This window comes from Eschrichtius robustus, chromosome 4 (assembly GCF_028021215.1).
Source record: "Eschrichtius robustus isolate mEscRob2 chromosome 4, mEscRob2.pri, whole genome shotgun sequence".
NCBI classification, from domain to species: domain Eukaryota; kingdom Metazoa; phylum Chordata; class Mammalia; order Artiodactyla; family Eschrichtiidae; genus Eschrichtius; species Eschrichtius robustus.
The window spans coordinates 30,981,298-31,007,529 of NC_090827.1; the positions used below are offsets into that span (position 1 = coordinate 30,981,298).

At 46.9% G+C, this 26,232-nt stretch overlaps 1 protein-coding gene and 1 long non-coding RNA gene across 4 annotated transcripts in view; one reads left to right on the forward strand and one right to left on the reverse strand.

Annotated features, from left to right (window-relative positions):
• Positions 1-16,444, forward strand: part of NFKB1 (nuclear factor kappa B subunit 1) — a 129,188-nt gene extending 112,744 nt beyond the window's left edge. For all 3 annotated transcript variants that reach the window (XM_068542504.1, XM_068542503.1, XM_068542505.1), the window contains exons 17-24: positions 5,624-5,825; positions 6,269-6,438; positions 6,767-6,869; positions 9,777-9,901; positions 11,259-11,325; positions 11,597-11,769; positions 12,528-12,708; positions 15,513-16,444. In XM_068542504.1, coding sequence (XP_068398605.1) covers positions 5,624-5,825; positions 6,269-6,438; positions 6,767-6,869; positions 9,777-9,901; positions 11,259-11,325; positions 11,597-11,769; positions 12,528-12,708; positions 15,513-15,670 — 1,179 coding nt within the window. In that variant the 3' untranslated portion in view covers positions 15,671-16,444. The remainder of the gene's footprint in view (positions 1-5,623; positions 5,826-6,268; positions 6,439-6,766; positions 6,870-9,776; positions 9,902-11,258; positions 11,326-11,596; positions 11,770-12,527; positions 12,709-15,512) is intronic.
• A 4,177-nt stretch (positions 16,445-20,621) lies between these two features.
• Positions 20,622-22,102, reverse strand: LOC137764001 (uncharacterized). The gene is made up of 3 exons (XR_011073894.1): positions 21,994-22,102; positions 21,378-21,557; positions 20,622-20,661 (listed from the first exon to the last, which is right to left on the reverse strand). It is a non-coding gene; the product is annotated as an uncharacterized lncRNA (long non-coding RNA).
• Positions 22,103-26,232: the final 4,130 nt, after the last annotated feature.

A 26,232-nucleotide genomic window follows, 5' to 3' on the forward strand; every position in this document is an offset into this window, starting at 1 on the left:
AATCAGGTTTACATAGAAATTAGGTGGGCTCAAAAACAGCTTGAGGACCTCTGTTACAGAGGTCTTCAAATATTTCAGATCGGGGAGTTGACTGGAGACTCAGTGAGGCTGCCTGTTGGGCACATGCGGATTTCAGGTGAGGAAAGGAGATTCAAACTGTTGGACAGAACCAAAGCCTGGAGGCTGGGTGTAGGGAGCAGGCAGACCCGGGCCAGCCTCTCTGGGTAAGCGACCGCACAAGCAGGAGGCGAGTAGGGTTCCGCTCTCCAGAGCTGCTCCCTCCTCCCTCCTCCCTCCCGGGGCTCTCTCTCTTCCTGCTGCCTTTCCCCGGCCCCATCACTCTTCTCTACAGCCTCCTGGTCTTGCCCCCTTCTCGGCTTTCCTGTTTTCTCCTTCCCTTCACACGAACCAAAGTGACTTCCCAGTCTTCCTTGGCCTCTGTGGTATGCTCGGATGCCTGATTCAAGCGTATCCCTTACTCTAAAAATACAGACAACCATCATGCACAATTATTTACACAGTAAAGGTGCCTGTTCCAGTTCCCAATTTTTAAAGCAGGTGATGTGAATCATTTTTATTTTCTCAAAGCAGAAGTCCTGAAATGTTTACATGTATCTCTCAATAGATTTTTATCTGTGGATAGGTGTTTCCCAGTAAGGGAAAGTAATGGATGTAAGGCATTAGGCTTCTTCTTTGGCTGTCATGCTTAAGATCAAAGGAAAAATGGAGTTGGGGAGTCTTCGCTGACTCATAAAATAACTAGGATGAGGTCTAATTTTAGATATATATTTAAAGGATAGCTTCTTCAAATTTTCATACTATTTTGGGTGTTGCTGGTATTTGGAAAGTCATTTGGCCCTTAGAGCTTGATTCTCGCAGTCTTTTGGACTGATTGTTCCTTTTCACCATCCCAAGTGTACAAATAAAACTAGAAATGGGATGTTGTCACTTCTCAGTCCTCCTTTCAAAGGCAGCTTAACTTCACTGCCTGGAGGTCAGATTGAAGGAATTGCTTGTTTTTCTGTTTATAAATAGGACCTGCAAAGGACACCGCACAACAGGATATTAGTAGTTGTGATTTATTATGTGCCAGACTCCTTACTGTATCATTTGGGTACATATATTGAGACTCTCCAGTGTGCTGGAGACAAAAACTCTCAAACCACCACCTTTGACACTTGTGTGCCTCCTGATTTGGGGACTCTCAGGAGAATACAGGTCCGTTTTCCCCACCTTACCATTGTTCTCATTGATGGGCAAGGATTCAGGATCCCCCTGGTTTGCCTTTTAGGTCTTAAACACACACCCAATGGCAACTTTTATTTGAGAACTAGAAACCCACTAAGATTTAGACTTCCATTTATCCGTTGTAAAGGTTTTCTCTTAGCTATTCTTGATGGGAAATTAGACAGTTCCCTAAGTAATTTGGATTATTTGGCAATTGTCTTAAACATTCTCCCAGAATACCTTTCACTAATCTTAGTACATTTCTGTGGCCATCTGTCATGATCAAATCTCTCTGCCACCCACCCTCTAGAGAAAGACACACTCAAAATAATCCAAGTGCATAGGGTTAAGATTTTTCTGAAAATATTTCTGAAACCTGTTCCCTTTAAACCCTCTTTTCCTCTCCCATTTCCCTCCCCACGACATAAACAACAACTCCAGTGTGTGTGATATCAACTGTTTCATTTGCATATGTTCCTGTAAAACATTAGTGGGGTTTTTACGCATGTATTGTTTAATGTTTCTAATTATTATAAATATAATATGTATTCATAGTTTTTAAAATAGTACGTAAGGAGATACATTAGAGAATCAAGGTTACCCTCCCTGGCAGCATACAAGTCTCCCAGCCCCACTCCCAAATATAACTATTGTGTTTATAAGTATTTTCCCAGGTATTGGTTACATAAAAATATATACTTTAAATAGACATATTTTAGTATATTCTTACACACAGTCCACATATTATACATACTGCTCCTGATTTGCATAAACCTTTTTCTTAAATTTTAAATACAATTATAGATTCATAGGTGGTTACAAAAAAAAAAAAGTGGACCAGGAGTCCCATGTACCCTTCACCCAGTTTCCCCAGTGGTAACTTCTTGCATAACTCTAGTCCAGTATCAAAGCCAGGAAATTGACATTGATACAATCCACAGATCCTATTTGGGTTTCATCAGTTTTACATGCACTCATTTGTGTGTGTCCATATAGTTCTTCATGCACGTATTTTTTAATTGCATAAGTGGCTTTGTGCTACATGTCACTATATTTCTGCCTTCACTGCTTATGGGATTTATCCACGCACCTGTGTGTACAGCTGGTTCCTTGTTTCTGCTCCTGAAGAGGATCCCATAGTTTACATCTTCCACCTGTTATGTACCTGTTCCCCAACAGTGGACACTGAACCAGCTTCTCTCTTCCTACCTCCACAGACAATACTTCAGTGAAGAGTCTCACCCACGTGCCCTTGTGGATTTGTGTCACTCAGATACACAGACAGGAGTGGGGTTGCTGGGGCATTTGTGTACTTGGCTCTGCAGAATGTCTGCATAAGTCCATATGCCAGCAGGCATGGCATGAAAAGTTCCTGGATTCCTACACTGTGTAATTGTTTAAGATATAATCCCAGGGTTTAAGATCTAAAGCCTAAAATGTCATAGAAAACCTTCATGGGATCATAGGAAAAAAAAACTTTAAAAAAATTTTTTTTACTCATGGTAAGAGATTTTGTATGATATGAAACTTATATTGAAACTACAGATAATTTTAAATCTCTGGTATAATGTGAGTTCAGCTCTTTTTTCCAATATCATTCTCTTTCCTTTTCCCATCTCCCCAGATAACATATCTGATTAATAAACACAGCATTTATTTACTTATTTATTTTTTGAGAGGAAGGCTCTTGGCTATAATGTCTAAAGTTCTGAGGATATGATTCATTTCAAGCCAGGATATAGTTCTAAGGGATGAAAAAAATAAGGGTGAGAGTGGAAATTTAGGAACAAAATCTGTTTCTGTTATATTAAATAAATCACTGTAGCGGCTTCCCTGGCGGCGCAGTGGTTAAGAATCCACCTGCCAATGCAGGGGACACGGGTTTGAGCCCTGGTCTGGGAAGATCCGACATGCTGCGGAGCAACTAAGCCCGTGTGCCACAACTACTGAGCCTGTGCACCTGGAGCCCGTGCTCCGCAACAAGAGAAGCCACTGCAATGAGAACCCTGCGCACCGCAACGAAGAGTAGACCCCACTCGCCGCAACTAAAGAAAGCCTGCACGCGGCAACAAAGCCCAACACAGCCAAAAATTAATTAATTAATTAAAAAAAATAATCACTGTAATGAGACTTAGTCAGCACAAGCATCTTTCATCCTGTTTACACGTGCCGTGCCCCGGCCAGGATGTTGTTGGCCCACCTGTTGTCACTGCTACAGCCACTAACTGCTTACTGAGAAGGAAAGTTGAGGCAAATTGTCACTAAACAGGCTGGATTTCACAGGCTTCTGTGAAATAGACTGATGATTTGTATAAAAATACATTGCTGTTCTGTGTCAGTGGCCTCAGTTCTTTGAAAGATACTTCCATGATTGTGTTTGTCTTACTGATTTTGAGAACACGCAGTTTTCAAAACATCTCATTTGCATTCACTGAGCTACTGCTTCGTGGGCAGGGTAATCCAATGGACTGTTTACACACCTATTAGGTGTCAGCAACTCAGCTTGTTTGTCCCTCCGAGCCCTCTTAGTGAGAGGTAGTTCTTTGGTCCTAGTATGACTGAGAATCCTCTAAAATGGGGGTGGCAGAGTTCTATCGATCGGTCTCATGGAGCCAGTCCATGGAACAGTAGTTTTTAATTTAGCACATTTTTTTTCCATGTCAGTATAGAATGACAGCACCTTTGTTAATTGGTTTCTATTGGGCAGTTTATTTAAACTTCTTCAGTAAAACCATAGCCTTGATTTGATTTGTTAACATATGATTTTTCAGCTGAAGGTAGACTCCTAGAAATTCAAGAAAACTAAATTTACTAATAGATGATGAGTTAACATATCAACAATCATTTGGCTGTAGTGAGAAACAAGAAAGCTATTAAGAATTGTGAATATAAAAAATATTCTTGATAATTGAACAACTAAATGTTAGTCCAGTATATACATTGGATTGGCCAAAAGGTTTGTTCGGTTTTTTCCGTAAGATGGCTCTCGTAGCACTTGGTTGTCTTTAGCTTCATTTGAAACAATTTTGTTAGACTGTATGTGACAGCTGTCATATCAGCATGCATTTAAAAAAAGACTTATCAAAATTGGTGATTTTTTTTGTGTAGCTGTTTTAATATTGAAGATGGAAAGAAAACATTTTCGGCCTGTTATGCTTTATTATTTTAAGAAAGGTAAAAACACAACTGAAACACAAGAAAAGATTTGTGCAGTGTATGGAGAAGGTGCTGTGACTGATTGAACATGTCAAAAGTGGTTTGCTAAGTTTCGTGCTGGAGATTTCTCGCTGGACAATGCTCTGTGGTCCGGTAGACCAGTTGAAGTTGATAGCAATCAAATCGAGACATTAATTGAGAACAATCACCGTTATACCACTATGGAGATAGCCGACATACTCAGAATATCCAAATCAAGCTTTGAAAATCATGTGCACCAGCAGTTAGGTTATGTTAATCACTTTGATGTTTCGGTTCCATGTAAGTTAAGCAGGGAAAAAACCTTCTTGACCATATTTCCGCATGCGATTCTCTACTTAAACGTAACAAAAACGTTCCATTTTTAAAACAAATTGTGACGGGTGATGAAAAGTGGATACTGTACAACAATGTGGAACAGAAGAGATCGTGGGGCAAGTGAAATGAACCACCACCATCCACACCAAAGGCAGGTCTTCATCCAGAGAAGGTGATGTTGTGTATATGGTGGGATTGGAAGGGAGTTCTCTGTTATGAGCTCCTTCTGGAAAACCAAACAAACAATTAATTCCAACAAGTACTGCTTCCAATTAGACCAACTGAAAGCAGCACTTGATGAAAAGCATCCAGAATTAGTCAACAGAAAACGCATAATCTTCCATCAGGATAACGCAAGACCGCAAGTTTTTTTGATGACCAGGCAAAAACTGTTACAGCTTGGCCGGGAAGTTCTGATTCATCCACTGTATTCGCCAGACATTGCGCCTTCAGATTTCATTTCGGTCTTTACAAAATTCTCTTAATGAAAAAAATTTCAGTTCCCTGGAAGACTGTAAAAGGCATCTGGAACAGTTCTTTGCTCAAAAAGATAAAGTTTTGGGAAGATGGAATTATGCAGTTGCCTGAAAAATGGCAGAAGGTGGTGGAACAAAAGGGTGAATACGTTGTTCAATAAAGTTCTTGGAGAAAATGAAAAATGTGTCATTTTTACTTTAAAAACCAAAGGCACTTTTTGGCCATCCCAATACTTCATTAGCATATGATGTGGAACAGAGAGTAACTCATTTGCAAAGGTGAGCAGTTAATCTGGGAATGAGAAATGGCCCCTCCGTATGACTCCACCTATTGCAGTCACAGCTAATGAGCCTGTGGGCTACAAGTATGCCGCTGACCAGTGTCATCTCCTGCCTGTTCTCCCCAGACACCCTTGCACTTGGCAGTGATCACCAAGCAGGAGGCTGTGGTGGAGGACTTGCTGAGGGCCGGGGCCGACCTGAGCCTTCTGGACCGCTTGGGTAACTCTGTTTTGCACCTAGCTGCCAAAGAAGGACACGATACAATTCTCAGTATTTTACTCAAGCACAAGAAGGCAGCACAACTTATCAACCACCCCAACGGGGAAGGTAAGAGACAGTCACACATCGTGGTATAACCCTCTCTGTCTGCTTTCTACACAAAAAGTAGCTCTCTGGTAAATGTGTGTTATTTGATTGGCACCCCAAAGTGCTTTCCTTAATCACTTGGAGTTCATCTCTTATGGAAATTTCTGTTGCTGGCTGTAGCTAATTCCTTTAAAGATGATTTGGAATAGTCAGTCAGTAGGAGGGAAAAGCAAAGGCCTGAGCAAACACCAGTCTTGGTATGTAGAAAGCATCCTTTATTCGGAGAATGTTCGTATGCTCTCAGTGTCTCCTGAGAACGTGAAAGGAGTCTGTGGGTTTCCATGCAGAACAACTGACTGACAGCACCTGTAAAGACTGTCTGGAGGAGAGATTCTGTCAGCACTAGACATGCTGACCCCCGACGGCCTTCCCTCCCCGTGACCTTGCCTGTGCTTGGGCTGCAGGTCTGAACGCCATTCACGTGGCCATGGTGAGCAACAGCTTGCCGTGTCTGCTGCTGCTCATGGCCGCGGGGGCTGACGTCAACGCTCAGGAGCGGAAGTCGGGGCGCACGGCGCTGCACCTGGCCGTGGAGCACGACAACATCTCCTTGGCTGGCTGCCTGCTCCTGGAGGTGAAGGATGCGCTTACCTGCCCTTGCATTCAGTTCCCAAAGGGGATTTGGGGAAATCTTTTCGAAGAATGATGTCGCGACCAGGTTATCTCCCTACATTCTGCTCCACCTTTGTAATATCTACTCAGCACTTCAGAATAGCAGCTCAGGCTGTCCCGGCATCCCTTGCCTGGTTATTTCTAACTGGGGATTTCTTCAATGGCAGAGCCGGCCCAAAATAGCAACAGGGCTGGTAATCTGACCCGGGGAGCCATGCAGACAGGGGGAGGCGGGGACAAAAGGGCGAGAGAACCTTGGACTAACCCTTTTCTGTGTGTGGGGATTTTAGGGTGATGCCCATGTAGACAGCACCACCTATGATGGAACTACACCCCTGCACATAGCGGCTGGGAGAGGGTCCACGAGGCTGGCAGCTCTTCTCAAGGCAGCAGGTAAGGCAGCCCGGCGGTCGGTGATGGAAAATGTCATCAGGAATGCAAACCCAGCCTCAATAGAGCAGCCGTGCCACCTTCTTAAGCCACAGGCCCGCTGCGGAAAGGCACAAGGAAATAAAAGTTGTCTAGCAAATCACATCCACCTGCCGTAAAGGCACTGTTTGGACTAGTAATCCTGGGCTTCGTGCTGACAGGTTAGTTTTTCCTCTCCAGGTCACCTGTTTGTTTTGGATGTGGGTTGTCTTCATTGACTCCCATGACAAGAGATCTTCTTAATGTTGAATCGAATTCCTTGTAGAATTCGGAGCAATATCCACCTCAAGTCATGTCACAAGTCCTCAGAAGGAAAAGTTTATTGGTATAAGAAATGATTTAAAGACTTCCTTTTGCAAGAAAGGTCCCTGAGAAGCCAAAGTAATGGGAAAAAACAAATGGGCCGTGTGTTGAGTACTGTCATGTGCCAGGCACTAAAAATCGCTAGCTTCTGTTGGGCTAGGCACTTCGCATGCACTGTCTCATTTAGTCTTACTTAATCCACAATAACCCTTTGAGACAAATCCCATTATTAGTCCCATTTTATAGCCAAGGAAACAGACTAGAGAGATTTCTGCATCCCGGTCCCAGGGCCCCAGTAAGGGGCAGAGCTGTGAGTCACACCTTGTCACCCTGAACTTCCAGACTCTATTCTCTCTGCTGTGTTTCTGTCCCCTGTTTTGCTCAAGGATTTGAAGGTGTTATTCCAATTCAATCCTCTCATCCTGTGAAGTATAGAAAAATTATTCCTGCTCATCCTTGAATCTCTACTGCCTTGTGTATTTAGAACCTGAAAAAAACGTTTAATGGAATTGGTATCTCAAGCCTGTCCTGGCATATGTGATTTACTTCAGAGGTTATTAAAATTTTTTTAGAAAATAAATGCTTCACAAATTCAAGAAAAGAGTAGATTAAATACCTTCTAAAAAAACTGAGGCCAGGGGCTTCCCTGGTGGCGCAGTGGTTGAGAATCTGCCTGCTAATGCAGGGGACACGGGTTCACACCCTGGTCTGGGAAGATCCCACATGCCGTGGAGCTGCTAGGCCCGTGAGCCACAACTACTGAGCCTGCGCGTCTGGAGCCTGTGCTCCGCAACAAGAGAGGCCACAATAGTGAGAGGCCCGCGCGCCGTGATGAAGAGTGGCCCCCGCTTGCCACAACTACAGAAAGCCCTAGCACAGAAACGAAGACCCAACATAGCAATCAAAAAAAAAAACTGAGGCCAGAAAAATACAAGAACCTTTTCTTTGGCAGCACTACATTTTTCTGACATCACATCCCGAATAAGCAGCAGCCTTTTCTTTCCTCCTTTGCCAAGTTGACGTTCCCATGAACAAGAGACGATGATTGCAGTGTGTATGAATAGTGTGGGGAGTCACTGGTTATAATTAAGAAATGCCTTCAGACGAGAAGCTCTGGCCCTTCCAAGAATGCTTTCTCTCTAATTCTCAGTATCCCATGAAAGGAGTAGCAAGTAGCAGTTTCTCCAGTATATAAATGAAGAAACTCGGAAGAAAAACCTAGTCCTGGGCTTCCCTGGTGGCACAGTGGTTGAGAACCCACCTGCCAATGCAGGGGACACGGGTTTGAGCCCTGGTCCGGGAAGATCCCACATGCCGTGGAGCAACTAAGCCCGTGCGCCACAACTACTGAGCCTGCGCTCTAGAGCCCGTGAGCCACAACTACTGAAGCCTGTGCACCTAGAGCCCGTGCTCCGCAATAAGAGAAGCCACCGCAATGAGAAGCCCCCGCACTGCAATGAAGAGTAGCCCCCACTCACCGCAACTAGAGAAAGCCCGCACACAGCAACGAAGACCCAACGCAGCCAAAAATAAAATAAATAAAATTTAAAAACAAAAACAAAAAACCTAGTCCTGAGCTCAGAGTCATGAAGAAGATCACTTAAGGAACAGACCTAGTTCAGCTTCTCCATCTTTGGTCCTGCAGATTGTTCATCCTAGTTTCTCTACTGTTTCCGTGGTCAGGTGACACTTACTGCCCCAGAGATCAGGCTGCAGCTGGGAGAGCGGAGTGAGAAGTGGCATGCAGATCCTCTCGTTAGGCACTCCCTATCATTGAAGTTGTCAAAAGTCAAACGTCCTCCCAGCAAGATCAAAACAAGGTCCTCTTTCCAAAAGGAGAGCGTGCTAAACTTCCTACTGTTCATCAGGCAGCAAGCTAAACACTCCCTGAATAAAAACAGTCTCTCTAAGCCTTTGAGAAGTTAACTCTAGCCTTAATTTTTGAGTTCCTTCAGGTGTTTCTTGCTGCTGGCTAAGGAACAGACTAGATTTTCCAAGATTGGCCCTAACTTTTTCAACAACTCCACATCCTACCAGAATGTTTTCTTGGCATTTTGCGTTTAAGGGTCAGTGCCGTACCCGGGAGTAAAATGGAACAGTTTGGCACTAGACAGCAAGCAGCTTTGCTCTTTTGAGCAGGCAGGTGAAGAGGCTGAGAAACGTGTGGCGCTGGGCATCAATTTGAACATTTAGGACCTTAATCCTGAGCGTGCGCCCTAGTCCCTGTAAACTGTCGCCATCAGTCCTCGGGTTAAAGATGCATCGTTCCCTTGAAAACTCTCCTATAGCGTTAAATGTGAGAGTCAGCGTGTTCCAGGTCTTTTGTTTTTGAAAGTGTCCTTGGCCATATGGGGTATCTTCAGTCACCTTTACAGTCAAGATGCATTAGTATTTATTTAAATTTAAATTTTTAAATTTAAAAGCAGGGTTCTGGATATTTCAGTAGAAATGTGTTTTATATGTTTATAAATAAACATGTTTTATCTATTTATAGACTCTGACCCCTGCAGGCAGTTAGAAGTTGACAAGATGTGGGTTTACCTAACGCTGTGTAACTTGACTTCGCAGGAGCAGATCCCCTGGTGGAGAACTTTGAGCCTCTGTACGACCTGGATGACTCTTGGGACGAGGATGGAGAGGATGAAGGAGTCCCGCCAGGAACCACTCCTCTGGATATGGCCACCAGCTGGCAGGTGAGTGTGGCTCCGCCTGTGTGCTGGCTGCTCCCGGGGGAGCTCCAGGTCCGGGGACGTCAGAGCAGGTGGCCTTCCTCGGTCTTTACTCCCCAAAGCGCATGCCTGTTATTTTTTAAGAAAGTCTGCTTGTCAAGAGCTGTATGTATCTTGAAAAGCCTATCTGTGAAAGATCTAGGTCAGCAGAGTTCTGAGTGTAAAAGTATATGCCTAATCAGATCAGAGTTAGATGAGAGAAACACAAAACTCACGTTACAGGTTACCCACTCTGAACCTACACCGCAGTCGTTCCCATCTCAGTTTCTGAAGCCAGGATAAATGTTACGGTTAGCGTGAACTTCGGTAAGTGATTTCTGAACATAAAAAGAAATGGGGATTCTTCTGAGGGTCTGCACGAATACAAACAGAGTAAACAGCCTAAAGCTTCCTCGGGACTCTGCTGACCTGCGATCCGAAGGCGAAAGCAGTCACTGGGTCTTTGGGGCCCAGGGAGGGGCGCCAGAGGGAGGAGGCGGGCAGCACACACACCCCCGGCCCAACTGAGTAACCCTCTTAGGGGCAGGTGCTGCGCCCAATCCGGAAGCTGCCCGTCGGCCTCCTCGCGGGCCGTGTGGGTTGAGCTGAGTGACCCTGGCCGAGAGACCACACGGCTCTCTTTACGTTGAACGCCTGGTTTTCCCAGAAGCCTCACCACAGAACACAAAGATAACCCACTTCAGTGACCCCGTGTGGTCCTCGCCCAGGTCAGCCAGCCACCGGGTGACTTGCAGAGAGCGCAGAAAAGCCCCCGTAGCTATGGAGTTTTGTGGTTTTTTTCCCTTTTAGCCTAAGACTTTTCTGGCCCCTCAGTTAACATGCGGATGGCGCCAGGAGGCTGACCCCGAGCCCTGTGAGCATTTGTACGCCTCACTTTGAGCAAGTTCGTAAAGCTCATCCTCGGAAGCCTTTTTACTAGGGGGGAGCGGCACCCACGGAACCAGCTTCCCACCTCGGCGTGAGCTCAGCCCCTCCCTAGCTCTCGGGAAGCATCGCTGCCGACGCGTGGCTGACTGGGCGGCCTGCACCGCCTCTGCCCCTCCGAAGGGCCGTGGCCGTGGCCGTGGCGCTCTGTGGGGCCGGGTTGGGTCTTCCTCCCCGCCTCAGGCAGCTGCTGAGGAGCACAGCCTCCCGGGCCCAGAGCCCCGCAGAGGGCACGCGTATTCCCGGGCGACGGTACTGACTCCTCTTCCCAGCCCTCCATCTTCGGGGTCCTAGCCCCTCCTGAGGAGGACATGCCGAGTTCTCTATTACAAAGAAGCAGATTTCCCTCATGGTCCCTGTAATGTGTAACATTTCCCCGTGTTTTTCTTCCCAACAGGTATTTGACATATTAAATGGGAAACCCTATGAGCCAGAGTTTACATCTGATGATTTACTGGCACAAGGTGAGTTGTGGGAGAAGCAGGTTCTTTGACCCAGTGTCATCTCCACCCTGTCACTGAGAGGGGGGCTTCTTTCAGAATCAGGAGACCCTGGAGGGGTGCCACGGAGAAGGTCCAGCTGTAAATTACGACAGCGTGGGCTGCTGCTGACTTTCAAGGGAAGGAGCGTGGTTGCTTCCACGGGGCGGGAGGGTGGGCTCTGGGGCAGCAGTCAGTCCCTCCGGAGTGTCTCTGGTCGGTTAGGACGGTCGTGTTTCTTCTTTATTTTCTTCAGGAGACATGAAACAGCTGACTGAAGATGCAAAGTTGCAGCTCTACAAGTTGCTAGAAATTCCTGATCCAGACAAAAACTGGGCTACTCTGGCACAGAAATTAGGTTTGGGGATACTAAATAATGCCTTCCGGCTGAGTCCTGCTCCTTCCAAAACTCTCATGGACAACTATGAGGTAACACGTCATCTTACATCTTTGACTACGTTTATTTGACTTTGCTCTGTTGACATCATTGGCCGGAGCATAATTCCTTTCCTTCTCCCTTAACTCTGAGGAAGAAAATCAGTCATTACCCGTGTCCTGGGAGGGTTGACCCAGGACAGCAGGAAACCCACCTTGGCTGTTTTCAGACACCTTGAGACTTGCTGCAGAAATGCTACTTAGAGTGTCAGGATGGTCACAGAACTTTGAGCTCCCTGAACAAAGACGAAAGACTGTAATCAACCTTCATGCCTTGCCCTCCCCAAGAACATGCCTTGATCCCATGTCAGCACATGGAACCAGTGACGTGACTCCTTGCGGAGCCATTACCTGGTGATGCTTTCATTTCTAAAGCGAAAAGGTAGAAAAACGTGGGGTGAAATCACTTTCTATGGCGAAGTTCATCAGTGGCTCATTTCTCAGTTCTCAGAGCTTCAGGGATACGGGGCAGACTTCACTCTGGGTAGAGTTTCACTGCCTCAGCACGCTCTCTCTCTCTGCTTACTATAAAGTGCTTCTCCGTGATTTCCTGAGTGGTCTTTGAGCTGAAACAGGAAACTTGATTCAAAGACAGCGTATTTTTCAGTTGCTCTCTGCCCTGAGAGCAAGCTCCCAGGCCGCCGGCTGTCATCTCAGGGGAAGGGGTGTGCTGTCGCGTCTACAGCCTGCCTGCTTGTCCCTGCACAGCTTTGAACACAGAAACACCCTCTTTCTTCATTTCTGTCTCGCAGGTCTCTGGGGGGACCATAAAGGAGCTGGTGGAGGCCCTGAGGCAGATGGGCTATACCGAAGCCATTGAAGTGATCCAGGCGGCCTTCTGCACGTCGGGAAGCGCGGCCACCAGTCCGGTGGAGACCACCTCTCAGGCCCACTCGCTGCCCTTCTCGCCTGCCTCCACAGGGCAGCAAATAGGTAAAGAAAAAGGCCTGAAAAGGCGGTCGAGACATTTCCCCGCCCCGCCAGGCTGGTGCCTTCAGCCTCTGGGGCTGTGGCCGGTCCTCCCCACCACCATCTCCCGGACACGCTGTCCGCTACGTCCGTCTCCCTTGGGGACCACGGGTTGTACTGTCTTCCCCTCCGGACACTACCATTCAGGGGAGGGGCTGTCCCCACAACAGCCACATGGACACACGGGTCGCTCAGGTTCACGGTAAATACCAGAACAGCAGGCTGCGGGTGGTGAAGGTCAGTATTACTTCTCTCGCTTCTTAAATTCACAAAAGAGAGAAAAATGTGCAGATCCGGGTCTGTGGAAGCAGGACTCACGCCCCAGGCTGTGGACTGACGCCGCGACGTTCCCCACCGCTGCCCAGGCTCCCCCCCTGCAGTGGTCCTGTCTCTCCTTCTCCCTTCAGCCTCCTCCCCGCGTTCACAGCGCTGACCCGTCACCCCACCTAAAACACGTGCCCTGATGGCCTCTCAGCACCACAGTCCTCTGTTTCCCTTCAAATGTGTCCTCCCGCTCTAACAACCCTTCTTTCATGCCCTCTCCTCCTAAACTGCCAGCACCCCTTCCCGCCCCTTACTCATCCCGTGTCCTTGCCTCACTCCACCGAGAACATAGAAACAACTAGACTTCTCTCATCTTTGCACCCTCAAACCACCAGGCCACCTGGGCCCGCCTCTTGCCCGGCCAGGTCCTGCTCCTCTAACCCTCGCCTCTCTCTCATGCCTTAGCATTTTCTCCCTCCCGACTAGATCGCCTAGCAAGCGTGCTGTAGTTTCTCTCATCTTTTCAACATAAAACAAATAAACGGAAACCAACAAACAAACATTCCCTTGATTCCCCCGTCCCCTTTAGCCGCAGCCCGATTTCTCTGTTCTCCTACCCAGCCACGCTTCCCAGAAGAATTTTGTAGAGTTACTCTTTCCACCTCTTCACCTCTCTCCTCGACCCCCTGCCCCTGCGGTCGGCCTCTACCCCACCCCTGCACCAGGCCTCCTCTCCTCACGAGGGCCAGCGTCTGCTCAGATCCGGTCACCATCCTTCTCAGCTCCTCTGCCTCTCCCGGCGCTTTATCACAGGGGACCACTCTTCAGACAGCCTGCCCTCTGGGCTCTTCCCTAGCACGCTCACCTCCACACTCACCTTCTAAAGTTGCAGCCTCCAGAGCCCCATCCTAGGCCCTCCTTACTTGTCCTCACCTGCCCAGGACTCTTGATACCCAAGAGCTCGGCGCTGGCCACGGCGGTCACAAGCGCTGCCATCCTCCAAGAGGTTACGACTGCGTGTGCACGCTCGCCGGTCCTGACCACCCCCATCCAGCCCACCTTCATCTCTTGCCTCGAGTCCTGCGGCAGCTCCTAGCCAGTCTCCCTGTTTCCAGTCTATCCGCCCACCTTCAGTCCACTCTCTACACAACAGGCAGTGTGATTCTTTTTAGAAATGACATTCCTCCCTCCCCGTCACTCAGCCATTCAACAGATCTCTACTGAGCGCATCCCGCGTGCCCACCCAGCAGTGTTGCAGGCGTTGAAGATGGGGCAGTGAGCGGCAAAGACCGTGTCCCTGCTTTATCTGCTCTCTCTTTCAAACATCGCTTTCACCTGCCCTTCCTCCTGGCCCCCTGCCCTGCCGCGTGTTCCTTCTGCCCCCCCCAGATCACTAGTCCGATCCAGGCTCAGGGTCTTTGAGCTTTCTCATCCCCTTCCCTGCAAAGGTCCTTACCTGGCGGGCTCCTTCTTGCCGTTCAGTTTCAGCACTGGTGTCACCTTGCTGGGGTGGGAGGGCCCTTCCTAGGGGAGTGAGGACAGGTGTTGTGCACGCTTTAGAAAGGAATAGCGTATCCACCAGAAAACAACCCACGTCTCCTGTCATATGACCTGACGCTCCGTCTACACAAAGAAGTAGGTAAATACTTATATTTTAAAAAGCCTTAAGCCCTCAATTTGTAGTTCTTTTTAAAATACTTCACAGTTCCTAGCACATAACAGAAACCCATAAAGATTGATAGGTTGAATAAATCAATCAATAACAATTGCCATGCCACTGCCATTAACATTGGAATTTAACATACAAGAAGATAGCTTTTTGATTCGTGTACGGTAGACTTCTGTTTCCTTGGTCACTCTCTCCCTATAGGAAATAATTCACATTGCTCAGATCCCTGAAGACACTTCTCAAAGGAGAATCTGACCTAATTGCCCAGTAGAGACTCATTTTCATCAAAATCATCTTACTTTTTTGGCTAACAGAATATTTTTGAGGCAGTGTATATAGTGTCTAATAGCATACGAGGCCCAGAGAGAGATCTCATTTTTATTTCCTACTTCTGTCACCAATTTATTTTGCCTACGTTCAGCAATTTCCCCAGCTATAAAATAGGTGATACAGTGGGTGGGAAAATACATCTAATTTCTAAGGAAAAAAAAAAAAAGGTACACTTTGAGTCTAGAGAATTCAGAAAGGATTCTGATAAACATGAGGCTAGATTATAAGAAAGAGAGGTGAAAACACTTGGCTGACTTTGATGTTTTCACAGTTTTTATAAAGCCCAGTGTTTTCTGTCCCCACCCCCCCGCACCGTGAACAGCAGCAACACCTGGGGCGGCGTAGGTGGGCCCGTGGTGACTGGTGGAGGGGAACAGGCAGAGTTCTGCAGCCCACGAGCCTTCCAGATGCACGCAGGAGCCCAGTGGGGATGGCAGGTGCGCAGGAGCGAGGGCCGGGCCGTGTTCCCGGTGCACCCCCGTGAGTCCGTGCTTTCTCCCCCTAGACGAGTTCCGGGACGACAGCGTCTGTGACAGTGGCGTAGAGACATCCTTCCGCAAGCTCAGCTTCACAGAGTCTCTGACCAGCGGCAGCTCGTTGCTAACTATTAACAAAGTGCCCCACGACTACGGGCAGGAAGGACCTCTAGAAGGCAAAATTTAGACTGCCGGCTGCTTCCAACGCCGAAGTAAACCAAAGCTCTGAAATTCCATCGCATTGTCCAGAGGAAGGAAGTGCATCCGAAGGTGCTCTGAGGAATACCGGCCTGCTTGGATCGCTCTGGGGTGTAATTCAAGGCCTTTTAAACGTGGATTTCTTCTTTGGTTCTGAAATGAATTTTAGTTCAGCTGACTCACCGATAGTATCTATGGTCACAGCCCGCGGCTGGGCTGACGCCTCTTTGGGAGTGCGGTAGCTTGTGGAGCTTTACCAGCTGCTTTCTCTTATCATTGCTGCTGTCCCTCTGCTGCTTTCCCACTGTCATTAAAAGTTGTCACGGTCCCTACTGGGTGTTCCTTCTGGCCGTCCAAAGCACACTTGTGCATTCAGATTAAGGATTATGAAAAGGGATATTTTAAAGTGAGAGTTATTGGTGTGTGATTAAAAAAAAAAAAAAAAAAACAAAAAACAAGGCTCATTAGGACTTCCCTGGCTGTCCTGTGGTTAGGACTCGGTGCTTCCACTGCAGGGGGCCCGGGTGCCATCCCCAGATCCCTGGGGAACTGAGATATCCCGCAAGCCGAGTGGCTGAAAAAAAAAAAAGAAAAAAAAGCTCACTGCTTTTCCTAATGTGGTTCTCTCTGTGATTTGAAAAAAGAATATGTACATGTCAATATTTAAACATGGTTACAATCAGTGCTGAATATGGTATTTCCCCCCTTTGCTGCATTTTGCTATTGTAAATATGTTTTCTTAGATCAAATACTTTAAAGGAAAAAATGTTGGATTTATAAATGCTATTTTTTATTTGACTTTTATAATAAAAGGAAAAGTAAATTGATGAGCTCATCTTGTTTGATCTCTACAAATATTTTTCTAAGATTATTCCTTATAATCACGGGATCATTCCATAGCCTGGTTCTCACATTCACAGTTCCCTCTAGAATCAATTTTTTGATCCAGAAATGAGAAAAAAAAAAATTATCATCAAAAAAAAAAATATTTCAACCTGAGATGAAAGCTTTGGGTTCGTCAAATCCTTGCCAGGCTCATTTCATTTAGGCTGTGTCACTTCATCTTCCTCCTTCATCTCATGCAAAACTGTTTCCTCTTCAACCCTCAATGTGTTCCCAATGCCTCTGTGATGCATAAAGTATTGAAAAGCCTTCCAGCACGAAGCCCTGCTGAACTCTTCACTCAAGAGGTTGAAAATAAGGGAGAGGAGAAATGAAAAGTGTTTGAATGAGGTGCTGTGGTGGACACTGTGATGTGCAACCCAGATCCTCTTCCACAAAGGACTTGTCAGCCCGGCTGCTGGGTGCACACTAAACCAATCCTTCGTTGTCATTTCAACAGGCTTCACCAGGTATAGATTCCATCTCAAGAAACCACTTTCTTGCCTCATCCATAAGAAGTAACTCTTCATCCCTTTAAGATTTCTTACGCGATTGCAGCAATTCAGTCACATCTTCAGGCTCCACCGCTAATTCTACTTCTCTTATTATTTCCACCACATTTGCAGTTCCTTCCTCCGCTGAAATCTTGGCCCCCTCAAAGTCATGCATGAGGGCTGGAATCAACTTCCAAACTCCTGTAGGAATGTGGATATTTTGACCTCTTCCCATGAATCATGACTATTCTTCAAGGCATCTAGAATGGTGAATCCTTTCCAAAAGGTTTTCAATTGAATTTGCCCAGATCCAGCAGAGGAATTTCTACCTATAGCCTCACAAAGTGTATTTCTTAAACGATAAGACTTGAAAGTCGAAATTACTCCTTGATCCATGGCTGCAGAATGGATGTTGTGTTAGGAGGCATGAAAACATCATTAATCTTGTTGTACATCTCCATCAGAGCTCTCGGGTAACCAGGTGCGTTGTCAATGAGCAGTCATATTTTGAAAGAAATCTCTTTTTCTGAGCAGTAGGTCTCAACAGTGGGCTTAAAATATTCAGCAAACCATGTTGTAAACAGATGTGCTGCCATCTAGGCTTTGTTGTGCCATTTGTAGAGCACAGGCAGAGTAGATTCAGCATAATTCTTAAGGGCTCTAGGGTTTTTAGAGTCGTTAAGTGAGCACTGGTTTCAACTTAAAGCCACCAGGTACGTTAGCCCCTAACAACAGAATCAGCCTGTCCTTTGAAGCCAGGCATTGACTTCTGCTCTCTAGCTATGAAAGCCCTAGACGGCATCTTCTTCCAATAGAAGGCTGTTTCATCTACACTGAAAATTTGTTGTTTAGTGTAGCCACCTCGTTCAGTTATCTTAGATCTTCTGGATAACTTGCTGTGGCTTCTACATCAGCACTTGCTGTTTCGCCTTGCACTTTGATGTTATGGAGATGCCTTCCTTCCTTCAGCCTCTTGACCCAACCTCTGCCAGCTTCAAACATTTCTGCAGCTTCCTCACCTTGCTCAATCTTTACAGAATTGAAAAGACTTCGGGCCTTGCTCTGGAATAGGCTTTGGCTTAAGGGAATGCTGTATCTGGTTTGATCTTCTATCAGCAATAAGGCTCTTTTGCTTTCTTTGGTGTGTTCACTGGAGGAGCACTTTTCATTCCCTTCAAGAATGGAAGGGAACTGGCTTGGCTGACTGGTGCGAGAGGCCTAGTTTTCAGCCTTTCTTGGCTTTCGACGTACCTTCCTGAGTTTGATCATTTCTAGCTTTTGATTTAAAGGGAGAGACGTGCAACTTTTTCCTTTCACTTGAACACTTAGAGGACCTTGTAGGGTTATTAACTGGCCTGATTTCAACATTGTCGTGTCTCGGAATAGAGAGGCCCGAGGAGAAGGAGAGAGACGGGGAACGGCCGTTTGGTGGAGCGCTCAGAACGCACACATCATTTACCAGTTAGGTTCACCGTCTTGTACGGGCATGGTTTGTGACACCGCAGAACAATTGCAATAGTAACATCAAAGATCACAGGTCACCATAACAAATACAATAATAACGAAAAATTCAAAATATTTCAAGAATTACCAAATTGTGACACAGAGACACGAAGTGAGCAAATACTGTTGTAAAAGTGGCACTGGTTAACACAGGGTTACCACAAACCTTCAATTGGTAAAAACACCAAAACCAACATAAAAAACCCTGCAATATCTGCAAAGCACAATAAAGAAAAGCGCAATCAAATGAGGTATGCCTGTATTCCAGTTTTTGAAAGTTGTATTTTTAAAGTAAAAACAGTAGCTCTGAGTCTCCATAATTCTCCAACAGCAAACCCGTGCCTCCGTTCCTCCCCCAGTTCATTCCTCTGTGAGAAACAGTTATTTTCCAGGTGGCCACGACGAGGCCTCCAGTCTTACGGTATCATGCTGACACTCCTCCTCCTCAGGGGAGGGGCCTATGTTCCTTCCCTGTACGTCTAGCTGGTGTGTGACAAGGGGAGAAGGGATGCTAAGGGATCTCCAAGGTTAGGTAAGAAAATGCAATACAACTTCAGTCCCCCTGGGCCGGGTCTCTCCCTCCTGGAACCCAGTCACCAGGCATGCTCTGAGGGAGCCAGTGGCCGCGTGGAGAAGCCACGTGTAGGTGTTCAACCAACAGCCTTCACCAAGGTCACAGCCAACGCCGGCGTCAACCAGCAGATGTGTGAGGGAGTGAAGCTTTGAGAGGATTCCAGCCAGGGTCACACCTGTCTAGCCTTCACGCTGCCTCAGCTGACACGCGGAGGCCTGCCCCAATGGCACATTCAGGAGTAAATGAAACAACGGCTGATGTTTTCAGCCTTAGGTGTGGGGTGGCTTGTTACCTTCTCCAGGTCTCTAGCCCAACAATTCCCACACCAGGAGGTCACTTTAAAGAGAAGCTGACGGCAGCAGGAACAACGAAGCAACTCATGCCCAGACTAAAAATAACATTCCCCTACTTTAATAAGAAGTCCTGCTTCTGTTCCAGAAACTTCCTCTCTCTCCTCCCAGATCGCAGCGCTGGCCTGAGCCTCTGCATGGTGCTCAGACAAAAAGGCTACCAACGCTGTCTGTGCCTCTGAGGAAGGGGTGTTTTTCATTTTGGACCAGCAGATGGGGAAAAATACCAGAAGGAATGCAGGAGACAGGTGGAAAGCTACAATGGGCCTGAAATAAACCTTCCCAGAAAGCTGTCTCTCAGCAGGAAGCCATTTAAAAATAGCCTCCTGGACTTCCCAGGTGGTGCAGTGGTTAAGAATCCACCCGCCAATGCAGGGAACACGGGTTCGAGCCCTGGCCCGGGAAGATCCCACATGCTGCGGAGCAACTAAGCACGTGCGCCACAACTAGTGAGCCTGCGTTCTAGAGCCCGTGAGCCACAACTACTGAGCCCACGTGTCACAACTACTAAAGCCCGTGTGCCACAACTACTGAGCCCGCGTGCCACAACTACTGAAGCCTGCGCACCTAGAGCCCGTGCTCCGCAGCAAGAGAAGCCACCGCAATGAGAAGCCCGTGCACCGCAACGAAGAGTAGCCCCCGCTCGCTGCAACTAGAGAAAGCCCGCGCGCAGCAACAAAGACCCAACGCAGCCAAAAATAAAAATAAATAAATAAATAAAATAAAAATAGCTTCCTTAGAACCTTCGTCATCTTTTGCGCTTTCTATACCCTGCAAGCACAACCTAGACTTTCTCAGGATTGGCGGTCTTTCTTTTTTGGCTGTAGCAAGCCAGTCTGCTGCTCATTTACCCACCAGAGTCCCCTGCAGTAGTTGGATGTGGCGAGGAGATTCCTGGCACCATCTCGGAGGGCAGCCCCACAAACCCACAAACCGGACCCTCTGCATCTTAGCAGGAGAAAAGAGGGGAAGGAGCCAGGCAGATTTGAGCATTTGTTATTTGCCAGCCCCTTTGCTTTAATGAATTCTAGTGATGATTCTCATGACATCCCTATGGGGTACATATTTAACCCCAGTTTTACAATGAGGAAACAGATAATCTGAATATTAACTCACCCCACATTCAAATCCAGGTGTGTCTGATTCCACAGGTTGTGCTTTAGCCATACCTGAAGTCCTGTATTTAAGAGAGAAAGAAAAAAATCCATACAAATCTGTATAAGGATGATGGAGTCATAATGTACCCCAGGCAAAATGCAAAGTGAACCCAGAGTATCACTAAAAAGATATGTGGCTTAAATGTTCACATGACTTGATTTTCCCTGTAATAACAGGCTAAGATGCTTAACTATGAATTATTCATAGACTGGAGGTCTCTAGTTGCATCCCTTTCTCCTCCTTATTTTGTGTTTTTGGGGGAATTTTCTTTCTGATTGTGCTTCCGCAGGTAATGGACTTAGGGAGGCACAGAAGTCAAGAGAAGATGAAACTAAAATTCTTTTATTTTCTTAAGGATCACAGAACTTAGGGCTAGACAATACCTTAAAGATTATCTAAACAAATCATCCAAATTGCCATCTTTTTCTAAACACCTACGACGTGAGAACATTTCCTCCCTATAATCCTCAGTATAGCTGCTGCTTTGTTTCACCACCAATCCCAGAGACCACAAGTTCCTGTCCATGGGTTTTCTAGGTTCATCGGTTGGGTTTGGGGTTGAGGGAAGTGCTGAGGAGGGGCGTGAAATTAAATGGATAGCATTCTCCGTTATTATAGGTTCCACTGTGTCTATAATAGCCTGCTTCCATTACCCTGGACAAATGACTAGGTCCACAAATTGTTAAAGTTTCTTAGAATAAGAGGGAGGAAGGGGCTGAGACAGCATTTTCTCACCTCCAACAATTAGCTTTTCCATGTTGATATCTCTCTCCAAAATGATTATTTCATTAAGATATCACAACAACCCTCAAGGAACGAAGATATGTATTCAGTCTAGATTTCTTGAGCATCTGTCACCTGCCAGGCACTACAGTGAGTGGTCACTCATTATCCCATATTACTTGTTCAAAAACTCTGTGAAGTAAGAACTCTGTTGCAATTTTACAGATGAGGAGACTGAGGCACACATAAAGCATTTAACCACAGGATCTCCTGACTCCACTAACGTGTTTTAATAAACCACACTTGCAGTAGGGGACAGGGGTGAGTAGGGCGTCTCTCTTCCACATAGTCATGAAGGGATCCAGGCTGACAGTGACTCTCCCTCCAACCCTTGGCTCCTAAGGTCTTGCTGGGGGTAATGGTCCAGTAAGCTGGAAGGGAGAGCACGGAGAAGTACCTGTGGGAGTTTAGAATGGGCCCCTTCCTCCCTCACACTGCACGGGAAAAAAAACTTTAGTCCCATGGCCACACCAAGAGCTGGGAGGCTACCTACGTGGGTGATCTACTTTTGTTCCCAATATTAGGAGGGGGGTTGTCCCAGTTTCTGGCACAAATCAAAATTCCTTACCTAAAGGATGGAGATTGAACCTGAAGTTCCTTCGAGTTCCAACTTGTGTGCAAACATCCACTCACTCTGAGTCACCTGCAATCATGGTAAATGGCCATCACCAAGGGCAAAATCATTTCCCTGGATTAAGAAGGAAAGACGCATTGTAAGGACAATGTCACAGGTTCTCTTAAGGAAATCCTCAGAGATGACCAAGGGTATTAGATCAGGTAGGACGGAGGGGAGGGACAGTTACCGCAGCAAAGTCTTGTTATCCCTGCTCTGACTCAGGAGGACTCCCGCTCTCCAGCCTCCATGGTCTGTAGTCCCTTAAATGCTGTGCAAGAGCCCTTGGGCATGTTGATGCCAAAGTTGAAGGTCTTCAAGTGGCTGTGGTGCTTGGGATCCCACCCAAAGGAGAGGGACGAGCAAGTTCATCTTTCTTGCAGTCTGCAGAGAACTGGCAGAAGACTAGCAGATGAAACTGAATTCTAGCAATCCCATCTCCCAGGCTTCCTTCTTGGGAATCAGGAAGCAGAGTTGGTGCTGAAGATGGTGAGAGGAAACCTCGAATACGATGGCATCAGCTCAGGGAGGGTGACGAGTTGATGCCGGATACCAGATAACCGTGTTGCTAGGTTCATTCTCTGGCCAGAGAGAGATTTTTTCTTTCCAAACCTGTTTTACAGTTTTCCCTCCCTTTCCTAAGGCAAGAATGCACAACTGAAGTTATTTTTGCTTCAAAACTTTTCAAAGAGAAACTTCATGCCATGAATTTTTTTCTTTTGCAGGACAACCAGTTTGTCACTTTGTTCAAATGTAAATGTTCTCTTTTGCTTTTGAAATAAACTTCCTTTCGTAATTTTGAAAAAAAATAAAAATAAAAACAAAACTTGTAAACGTGAATGCTGTCATTTACAAGATATTTTCAAATATTCATTCTCATAACAATCTGAGAGGTAAAAAGCAGGCAGGGGGAGTAATTCCTGCCATTTTCCACAGAAAGAAAACGACGCTGATGTGCCTGGAGGTCCCCAGTCCAGTGTAAGGGGCTGGACTCAGCCATCAGCGCTCACACTGTGCTCCACAGCCAATCACGGAGGGCACAGCTGCTCTGAAAGGGAAGGTGGCAGAGACGTGCCCAAGAGGGGGTAGGCGAAGCCGCCCAAGTGCTGGCACTGAAGGCTGGTAAACCAGCGGGCAACCGGCATCCCATCAACAAAGGGCTCGGCAGCTTCAGTACGTGAGGCACTCACACTAGTCTCCGCAAATGAACCCCAGAGGGGCCACAGGAGTCATGCTGGTTTTCTCTCCCTACCCATCCTCCTTCAGCCTCACTCTCCTTCTTTGGCTTTGGAGCCCTCAGAAGCTTCATCTCAACACCCTGCCTGGTTCTGCCCATTTCCTTGTGTCCCTTCCATCCCACCAAAATTCAAGCCAGGGCCTCCAAAATGCTCGCCAAGGGGCACCACGTTAATGCAGAATCCTGTCTCATAGCTGGAGCACAGCCTGGCCCAGAGAGGCCGAAGGATCCGCAATCACATCCCCGTGAAGACCCGCCGCAGCTCCACAGGCAGGTACCGCCACCAGAGCAGCGCTGCCCCAAAGAAACAGTCCCGTCTCCTTCCTAAGTACCACCCCCCGCACCCCTTCCATCGCTGCCTGGGCCCCAGCACCAGGGGTGACTTTACCTCTCCCACAGACGGGGACATACATGCTCAGGAAGTATTTATGTGCTCATGGACGACTGGGCAAGTCAGCCTGATGCCAAAGCAGCCCTTAGCCGGCTTCTCCTTCCCAGTGTTGATCTGGGAAGGTCAGAGTCACCATCTGGCCCTGACTGCTTTCCTAGCTCACGAAAAGCACGTCTTGAATGATGATCAACATATGCACACAGCAAATGCGCCAGGGACCGTTTTAGTTCTGAAAGGCAAAGAGACTCCAGGTTTAAAGCTTCAAGAAAGAATGTGTGGCCAGCGAGTCACCCACATGCCCACGGGGCTACCCCCTTAGACAGAAGAGGCCATGCCGGAGCAGGAAAGACCCTCCATCGCTCCCTCCATCACCAGAATTCTGGGCCTTTCTGCAAACCAGGCCGTAACTCACGGTTTCAGTCCTTCTCGCTCTCCGTTACCGTGACTTTTAAGAGATCATCTGACTTCTCCCCCATCAAGCAGCTATTCCGGAGGCTTTGTGCCAAGTTTTCATAGCTCCATAGCAGTTAAATTAGGATTGAAAATCATCCAGATGCCTTTTTGCCCAGGTAGCAACAATGAAGGGAAATGAAATAAACTGAAAGGCAGAGAGCAGCCCTCATGGGTGCCCTGCCTCTGAGCCGTGGAGCTTAAACAAAGCTGCTGCCTTCCTTCCTCCCTCTCTCCCTCCTCCCCGCTTTCTCCCTCTATCCATCCCTCTTTCTTTCTCTCCTTCTCTCTCCCCGTCTCTTTCTTTCAAGAAAGACTCCAGAATTCCAGGACACTGGCATCCAGCTCTCTGAAGCCTGGACAGGGGACTGGGGTGGTGGGGGGGAGTCCCCACAACCTCTTCCTTAGACTCCCCTCCCCGCTTTACTCTGGGGGAGCTTCTGGGAAACCAGTGCCCTGGCCCAGGGTCCCCTCCAGCCACCACCAGCCTCATTTCCTGTGCACAAGAGGCCTCTGCTGGAAGAAGCAGAACTTTGCACCATCACCGAACAGCTGCCATGCCTCTTGCTACTCAAATTTTTGCGTCAGTAAAATTGGAAGGAGGCTTACCAAAAGAAAGAAATTTAGAAATTCTTCGGCTTACTGACTGAAAATTTCTCCTCCAACTCAGGTAACAGAAGCCTGACGATTATTTTCCCTTGGAAGAGAAAACTTAAATCATTCTGTTTCTTTTGGCAAGGAAAACGTAAGACCCCGAGGCCCGATCATCCCAGCCACAGCCAACTGTATTCTTTGAGGAATAATCATCATAAGCCAGCATTTACAACTCACTTACCCATCCTAGGCATTGTACATCCTTTATTTTACGTAATCCTCACAATTCTATGAGATGGTAATTCCTATTAACCTCATCTTAAAGATAAGGAAACTGAGGCTTAGAAGTTAAGTGATTTGTCCAAGTTCAGTACGTGTTAGAGCCAAACTTGCATACTGGAGGTTTAATATCAGAGCAAGAGCCCATACTGCTCTCTCTCCAAGGCCCAGCTATGTCTCACCTCCAAGCCCTGCCTTTATCCACAAGAATACTTTTGATTACAAAATCAGAACACCACACTATGAGCGGATTAAACAAATAGAGGCTTTCTTTTTAAAATATCATTGCAAGAAGATCGGAGATAGATCTAGATTTTACATGGAATCTTGCCTTTTAAAAATGTTAATAAGTAATCCAACTTTTAAAAACACTGCTTGGGCCTACAAAATCATCTGCTGGCCAAATATGACTTGTGTAAGACCTGAACCACACTTTCTGCAATCGTACTTTCAAAATGACCAGGCAGGGGAATTCCCTGGTGGCGCAGTGGTTAAGAATCTGCCTGCCAATGCAGGGGACGCACGTTCAATCCCTGGTCCGCGAAGATCCCATGTGCCGTGGAGCAACTAAGCCCGTGCGCCACAACTACTGAGCCTGCGCTCTACAGTCTGCAAGCCACAACTACTGAGCCCACGTGCCACAGCTACTGAAGCCCACATGCCTAGAGCCCATGCTCCACAACAAGAGAAGCCACCACAATGAGAAGCAGGTGCTCAGTATCGAAGAGTAGCCCCTGCTCGGCACAACTAGAAAAAGCCCGCATGCAGCAATGAAGACCCGATGCAGCCAAAAATAAAATAAATTAAATAAATTTTTTTAAAAAATGACCAGGCAGAGTGATGAGCTGACAGCTCTGAGACGGAATCAAGGTCCTTACCTCTCTCCTTCCAGGTGCCACTGCTGTCCCCTCACTCCTATGGGCTCCCCTGGATAATGCTGTTTCCAACCCTCATCCAATGCCCTGAGCAAGTGCCAGTTCTGCCCACCTCCCTAGGCTTTCTTTGATGACTTAACACAGAGGTAATGATAATGATAATAACATTTATTGAATACGTATTGTATGCTATCGATATCTATGCATCAACCCATTTAGTCCTCACAGTTAACATATGAGGTATGATTATCATTATCCCACGTGTACAGAAAGACCCAGTAACTTATATGCAATGTCAAACAGCCTACTAATGGTAGATCTGGAACTCAAACATATGTATGTGTGATTTCAAAGCCCATACCTTTAAC